General features: G+C 44.4%; 1 protein-coding gene across 2 annotated transcripts in view; it reads right to left on the reverse strand.

Annotated features, from left to right (window-relative positions):
- The window catches only part of STOML1 (stomatin like 1), an 80282-nt gene extending 72245 nt beyond the window's left edge, over window positions 1–8037 (reverse strand). The window contains exons 1-3 of one of the 2 annotated variants that reach the window (XM_085643898.1): window positions 7874–8008; window positions 5275–5465; window positions 4282–4532 (exon numbers count right to left, since the gene is read on the reverse strand). In XM_085643898.1, coding sequence (XP_085500024.1) covers window positions 4282–4444 — 163 coding nt within the window. In that variant the 5' untranslated portion in view covers window positions 4445–4532; window positions 5275–5465; window positions 7874–8008. Of the gene's footprint in view, window positions 1–4281; window positions 4533–5274; window positions 5466–7873 lie in introns of both variants that reach the window. The other variant, XM_085643897.1, reaches the window with a different exon arrangement.
- Between the last annotated feature and the right edge of the window lie 228 nt (window positions 8038–8265).

Here is an 8265-nt window from a genome sequence, read left to right on the forward strand (position 1 = left end):
TATTAAAACTATAAAATTATGAGGCCCGCTAAATCCAGGTTCAGTGCAGGCCTGCAGGGACTGGAGAGAGCAATCACATGGCTCTCCCTGACGCCAGTAAACAGTATCCAGCGTCCTCCAACACTGCCCCCTCTGTCCACCTGCCATCTCAAATCAGTGCTGTACTCACTAATCACACGAGGACCGACAGTGCAAGTCAGTGAGTACGACCTCCTCCAGGTGCTTGTGTGCAGAGGAAAAGCCACACTCTGACAACGGCAGACAAGGAAGAGCAAAGTTGCCGGCCCTCAGAGTCTGTCTCTGGGGCCAATCACTGTGCGTGGTCAGTGCAGTGGAGCAGATGCCTTGCCATAAAACAACAATAGGCAAGGCGCAGCCTCCGTTTCTGCGTGAGCTGCTATAGCCCGGTGACAGCAATTATTGGTTTTTAGGTCTCGCCTAGCGTTGCAGCGCACACATGCGCTGCTTGCTCGGCGAGATTTATTGCTAACAAGGACTTTCAGAAGAGGGCTTTAAGCCCCGCCCCTCACTTCCATTGGCTGGCATCACCGTTTATTCTAAACGGTGGCCTGCCATTGGAAATGAGGGTTTTTGGTTCACGCCTTTTCGCCTGCATGTCGGACTGGCTCGCCTGCTTTGCTGCTGTTGCAAAGCAGTTTCTTATCTTTATGGGGCCATGTGCTTCTAAATAGAAACACATGGCCCCATAAAGATAAGAGATCCCCATGCTCCGGCTGCAGCGCGGTCTTCTTTCACTTTCGGGACCGTGCTTGTTTGTAAGCAGTATACATTGCACTGGCGTGCGGTGAGCTGTGGCTTGGAATGACCCCCTCTCTGCACCTCAGGACTGCCCCATCGCTCCGGCAATTTAGAAGCGATCTAAAGACCGGGATGTCGGAGTGCTCCAAACCTCCACGCAGCATCACATAGCTCAAGCGCTCCGAGGCCCCCACAAGTGATCTGCCGCACTTTAAACATGTTTGGATTGATTGGCGCCTGTTAACTCCTGGACTGCAGGGGACTGTCGGAAAAAGTTTTTTTATCGTTCTCGGGTGTTACTTGCTATTGTACAAAAGTGCTTTGTTGTGTCTTGATGGACGTGTGTCGATGGTCAGAAGTTGGTTATTTATTGCATTTTTTATATAGCGCGGACTGTAACTAAAGGTGTCGGAGCGCTTTACAATAGAACCAAGTATGTTACATACGGAGATTGACGTAATTATACGTCACAAATACAATTGGGATAGTTAAAAAAAGTAAAATAAAATAAAAAGGTTCTCGCTGCCTCCATTTATTTAGTAGCAGTCTGTTGAGCGACCCCGTCTCGTTAGGGAGGGAGTGGCACGTGATTTGACATTACTACGATGCACACATTTTAATGAACACGTGTCCTTCTATGTGTTGTGCCGTTTCTATCCCAGGTGCCGGGCGCAGTCAAGCAGTGTGTGCGTTTACTGCATGCTGTTGTGTCGGCCATTACAGCTCGAAGGAGTCGGTCCAGTCTAGGTAAAAATGTGAAAAGACCTATTACTACTTTTTATTTTATTTATTTAAAGTGAAGTTCTTGAGTTTAAGCATAGTTCCGGGAAAGCAGGTTAAGCTGAGACAGGCAGAAGCTGCTAGACCGGGGTCTTGTATGTAGCCTCCTCCTGGCCTTCAACTGAAACAGGCAGTTTACTTCTTCCACCCATAGTCCAGTTACTCCACCGCCGCTCTGGGCATGTGACAGGAAGCGCCCGACATTGCTGTCAGACTTCTTGTAACTACTGAAATGCGGCAGTCAATGTTTAGTGGCTGGTCTTCAGAGCTTCCTGAAATGGGGTGCTAGCTCGAAAGTTTCTAATGTAAGCTTCTTTGTGTTATGTTTTTATGACCATGTCGCTCACAGTGCATGTTTAGATGAAAGTAAACCTGGTAACTGTTCCAAGTTTCAGACATTCCCCACCTAGAGTATATTACTGATGAGTAACTGAGTTAAAGGTACAATTTTGGCGAGCGCTAGGAAATCCTGGTGTATTAGCGGAACTTCATAATGTATGGTTGACGTATCCAGTCCCAGGCTGAACTCATGGCTATCAGCAGAGGGCGATTTGCATTATGTAGCAGAACATGAGAGAGGGACTAACCAATCAGAAAAGCATACATAATCAGTCCCGTCACATCCATGCTCATTATTGCTAGCGATGTAGTACAAGTGGCATTCTTGGAACTGGTTCTAGAGCATCCTTAGATGCCCGAGGGTGAAGCTAAAGCACCCCTTAATATCCGTGGTTAGAGATGTAACCCTATTCATGTATGTCCTGGGAGATAAAGTCCAACTTCTTAGTGGTATCTTTATAAATGAGAAACTATTCACATTAAAGCCAGCACTAGCAATCCCAATATGTCTGGCTCTGCTACCACCTGTTTGGCTGTCAGTGATTGGTTTGTGTAGAACTTCTGTTTTGGGGGAGCTGTCAAGCATTCACTAATATAACAAGCATTAAAAATGCAATAGGTCTCGCCTTTCATTAAGTTAAAGCCATTTGCTTTGCTATACAATACCATTAGCAAAGCAAATGGCTTTAACTTAATCAAAGGCGAGACCTATTGCATTTTCAATGCTTGTTTCTGTAGCAACAATGAAGACACGTGCTAGCCGGGTTCCGCTTGACCTGGGGGTGATTAATGACTTGATTGCATGAAGCAGAAGTTCATTAGCTCAACAGTCAAGGCACCACCCCACCCAGATCCACGTGGGGCACTGGCTGGTCTTGGTATTGTTTATGACCAACACTGGTACCCCACTGAAAGCACTAGGCTAGTGGCTCTGCTCACCTGATTCGGGGTAATTTAATGATTTTCCCGGGAAGGCCAGAGTTCATGTATTGTGTATTTTTGATAGACAGTTTGAACACAGGCAATATTGTCTCAATAGCGCACTTTGCCAGCTGCGCACTCGTTGCAGCTCCTCCTAGCGCACCAGGGTGGTCGAGGAGTGCTATAATGCATCACTAATGCATTTTAGTGCGGCGATGCGGACCACCACATTAAAATGCGTTACTCTAACGCCTGATGTGTGGTACTCAACAGGGAAGTGCCCCCATCTCTCTTTTTCCAGCTAATAAGCTATTGAATGCACAGGGATGTACACCTTTGCATTAGAAAAGTCACGTCCACAGATATCTTTAGATATTTCTTCTGTCTTTTGCCAAGGAAACAGTTGGTCTAAGCTCTCACACACCTCCAAAACAATGCCCCTCCTAACCACCAGTTTCCGACTCCATAACCTGCTGTGGTACAATACAAATATGAATGTGTGAGTACCTGGCAGGGTGAGATGTCCGCCCCTGTACCTTGGATGACATTTTAGGCTTGCCCTTCATTCACCTAGGATGGAAAACACATTGACTGCGGATCACACATCAAGATCGTACATGTTTGCATTGTAAGAGACATCCTAGACCACTACTCTGTCGTTTAGATTTTAGTTGCAGCCAGACGCTTCGATTTCTGAGAAGGAGACTACGAGCTGTGTGGACCCAGGGTGAGACCCAGGGAGGCTGGGCTCTGAAACCTGTAGGACACGTTAAAGACACAGAGAGAGATGGAGCAGAGCAAGGAACAAGGGAGAGATCCAGCGAGTTTGTAATTGGTGCATCTGGTGAAAACCAGGGAAGAGGCTCTGCCGTCGTGTAAAAGGAGGGAGGAAACCAGACAGACCAGGCTCTGCAATGAATGTAACAAAAGAATGCAGCTGCGTGGTCGGGCGTTAAGGTCATTATAACAAGGGTGAGATGTAGAACGGATGGACTTTGTAGTGAGCGTAATAGGACAAAGGTGCCTATTGGTCAGATGAACATTAGTGTTACAAGGACGCCATAGTCTAGCATCTAACCGTGGCGATAATAAGTGAGGCCAAGCTCCAAAATCCGCATACAATTTGACACGCTCTAGATTAACAAGCAGTGTTATATTCACACAGCAGCCACACCAATGACACTCAACAACTAGAATTCTGAAAACCTTTACACTAATGTCATTCAGATAGTTACCTATAAACTTTCATATTAACGTCTCAACACGTGTGCTCTGAGACGGATTGCCACAGTCACAGAAATGTGGCCTTCCCCACAAGGTGCACACTCTCTCCCGCCACCAATGTGAGGAACAGCCTCAAGACAGGCCTTCATCTCTTGCTCTGTACAATTGTATGTCATGACTTGGGGCTTTAGAGAAGAACATGCATGGCTAAGACTCTGCAGCAGTGCTGCCATTATTTGCTAAGGAGCTAGGACTCACCTGAAAAGTCACTCGCCAAGGAACCTTTTGAAAATGGATCAAAGGTGCTTCCTGGGGGCCCAAAATCAAAAAGCCTCTTTTGAGATCCATAAACAGCAGAGTCAGACGGAGAACTATCACTGTCGCCCACGGGTAAAGACTGGTATCCCGAACTGCTGAACATGTCTTTCACACCACTGGCAGTGCAATACGTGCCTCTGAAGGAACAGGATCTAGAGAACGCTGACAACTGTACCCAGAAGCGGTGAAAGCTGCAAGTTAAAAATCATAATTCAGTAATCCCCGCAATGTCTTATTCATAAGAACACAAAAAATAAAAACGACGACACAATTACAGCTCATGTAGCCCAACAGGATAGCGCCTAGAAGATGAGTTTGCAGCACTGCACTATACATTCTTACTCACTTAATGTTAACAGCACTATAAGAACTGTTTTCATTTCTTATTTCTACAGTGGGAACGGTAACAGAAAAGCAACGTCTCTTCCATAGTCCAGCAAAGCAATATCTGGATTATTCTCAATCATATGTGTCTCACTCTGTCACTGAATGGCACTGCTTGCAATAAACCCATACGGAAACAGAAAGATGAGGGGCATATAATTAGAGTGTGGTGTGGGGACTTCTAGCTCTACATTTAAAATCAGTGGTCCCCCATCTAACTCTGAAAGGTACTTTTCTAATAATGGGAAACATAGATTAGTGTTTGTCAAACTTTGTTAAACAACTGACGGCATTTGTGTCACTCTCTAGCTCAATATGTTAACTCTAAGTTCGTATGCCACTAACTCTCCTTTACAAGAGCGGGTCGCCACAAACATAAGAGGAAGAATATCATAGGGCAACCTGTGTCTCTACTGCGAACACTCAAACAGAACTGTCCTCTGACAGTTCTTCAAACAAACTAGTTCACTACAATCCTTCATAATACATCCTCCTAGATTTCAATAAGACTTACCTGATGCCGTTTGGATTACTATCCACTACTCTTACCTCTCTCTACATTCTTTTTTTTTTAACTCTTCTTCTATTATGCCATCCCTCCACTTTGCATCCTCTTTTTATCTTCTTTACTTTTCTCTTGCATGTTCTTTCCTCTTTCCTACTGCCGGCAAATCAAATCCTTTGCAACTCTTCAGATTCTTATGCTTATACCTTCCATTTGCAAATGAGGACTGACGCATCTGCAACAAAGTCACAGATTAGCTGATATTTGGTGTCTGGTAATCAAAGGGCGGATAACCACGATGAGGTGTTTTTGTGATCTACCGCCCGCCGTCTGTACTGGAAAGTCTTGCATAGGGTTATTTCTTTGATCACTTACACTGCACCTGCGAACAAGATCTATACTGGGGAGCAATCCAGATTTTGTAGTGTTTTCCAATGTTCTTGAACGACAGTTCTACATAATCGCAAATGGTGTCGGACACGCATGATTTTACAACTGCAAGAGCCGGTGCATTCATGTAAGTTCAAGGTAGGAGGAGCGAGGAGGGGGGCAATCCAATGTAAAAGGCACATATGGTGGAAGAATAGTGATCAGTTGGACTTGAGGGAGGAAGTTCAGTTCGGAAATAGTTAACACTATGTTAGCAATATCTGTACTGGTTGAGGTGGGGCTCATTAGATGTATGCAAGCGTCATGGGATCCGTAGTACCCCTTAGCACAATAACTGCCTTGACGGTTGGCAATGGTGTATACATTCTTGTATCCAAGTATCAGGCATGCCAAGACTTAGTTCGGATTCAGAGACCTTTCATGTACTTTTAGGTGTAGTTAAGGGTTTGCAGTGCACAAGTGATGGGCAATGTTGATTGATTTTATGATTGCTGGGAGGATAGGCTGGCCACATGGGATGAACAGGGTCAGGAATAAATCCTTTGCTTGAAGCACTCTGCACGTGATGGTGGAGATTTCAGAGAGTAAGGTGATGTCTCTGACCAGGTGGGTTATGTTAATGGGGAATGGCGTGAACCAACTAAAAGTCTTTCAAAGAATCCAAGCATGTTTGCCTATTCACTTGTGTAGTATCTTGTGGCTACAGATTGCACAGGCAGTAGAGAGGCAGCGCAGCGTGATCTTTGGTGTAATGTTTTTTTCTCAATAAAACTCAGAAGGGTGGATTCCGAAGGTGAACTTCTAAGGAAGAGAAGAGGCTGTGAATCGACTGACTTGGAGAAATTTGGAAACGTATTAGGCCACAAATAGGTTGAAAATGGCTATTATGGAAGGGTTTGCAATGGATTTCTTGAGGATGGCGATGTTGAGGGAATATTCCACTCACTGGGACAAAAAGATGCACTGATGAGGGGGATGTTGAGAAGCGCCGACGTTGGCATGTCCAAGACCATAAATCTTGTAAGTGTGACAAAGTGCCAAGGTTTAACGGAGGACATGATCTAAGTCAAATGTTTATTTTAATAGGAAGCAACTATCAATTTTGCATAAGGCCACGTGGGGGTGTGCTGGTCATGAAGCATGTCCCTTTCGCTGACGGAAGCCATTGGTATTGACTGTGTACCCCCACGCTTCTACACCCCTTTCATTTTTCCTTTGTATTTCACAGCATAACACTGCATGTAATACAACTAGATACGTGACCCTTATACACCTTTCATCTCATTCTAGATTTGCAGATAATATTAACAGACATATTTACTTGATAATTTGGTGAGCATGAACTAGGTTTCGAGTGTGTAGGATCAGTCAACAGAACAAGAATACAGCAGAAAACATACAACACATGATGAGGGGTACAGAAAGCGGCAAACTGTTCGAAAAGTAAACTCATAATTTGAGGGGATGTAATGAAGAAGAGGCATGAAAAATAACTTGGTGAAAAGAAATATATTACATTTTGAGGCCAGATATTACAGGCTAGAATATATAGATATTGGTTATATAGAGTCTACAGTATAGCTACAAAAATATAAATAGGAATGTTGTTGAAGAGTAAAAGGCATGGCCGTTTTTAGACTATAGACTATATCATACAACGACAATGCCTTTTACTCTTCGCCCATTTAGTGAGGAGGTATACGAGTGTGTAGAGTTGTATTTTTAAACCCTAAATCAATCATTCAGATCCACTGGAAAGAAATACATATCAGGAGTGAGGTTGAAGGGTGATAATAAAAGCGAACACAGATAAGTGAGGTATAGGGTTAGGAGAGGAGAAGAGTTAGACTAAGAGTAGAGTTAGGAAAGGGAGGCAGAGTTAACCTCTATGCCTCTTGAGATGGGTGCTAAGAACTTTATAGTCGAGCAGCCGTATTTACAGATAATAATGCAGTTCTAAGCACTTTACCATACCCCACCCCTGTTATCCCCTTGTGTCATGACAGGTAATAAACGACAACACGCCAGATATTACTAACCTTTTGATCTCAATGTATCTCTGCATGGAATAAAAACATCCTAAGCATTACCACTTCTTTAATCTTAGTGTATCACACTACAGATACAAGGCCCTACTAACGGTAGACTGTGTGTTATACAAGCATCAATAACACAGCACTAATAACAACAGGATACCAGGAGCATGCACCAGACTGTATGACAATAAAAGTTACTTATAAAGGAAGGGATCACCTGGGGAGGGGGCTCGGGATCATACAGCATAGCTCCAGGATCTAGAGTGTACGTTATTAGTTTTCTCTGGCGCCATCTCTCCCTCCTCCCTGCGTTTTCTGAGGCTGCTCTCACTGTTGTCATCTGTGCTTCCTGGTTTCTTGTTGTGTTTCCTGTCTGCCGGTATCTAACAGGAAGCAAAGCACAAGGAGTAGCAAATAGAAGGGCTCTGTTCTGCATACATTCAGCAAACCTCCCTTTGCCCCCTAGCGGCCGGAGGAGTAACGAACAACGGAGCTCAGAAGCGTTCTAGGCTCCATTGACATTTATTTCGGAGTTCCTAATGCAGAGCGGTTCTTACTTCTTAACCCTTTTCCTTTTCGGCCCCTACTAAATCAGTGCTGGAATCCGAG

Source organism: Triturus cristatus, chromosome 3_1 (genome assembly GCF_964204655.1).
Source record: "Triturus cristatus chromosome 3_1, aTriCri1.1, whole genome shotgun sequence".
Taxonomy (NCBI): Eukaryota; Metazoa; Chordata; class Amphibia; order Caudata; family Salamandridae; genus Triturus; species Triturus cristatus.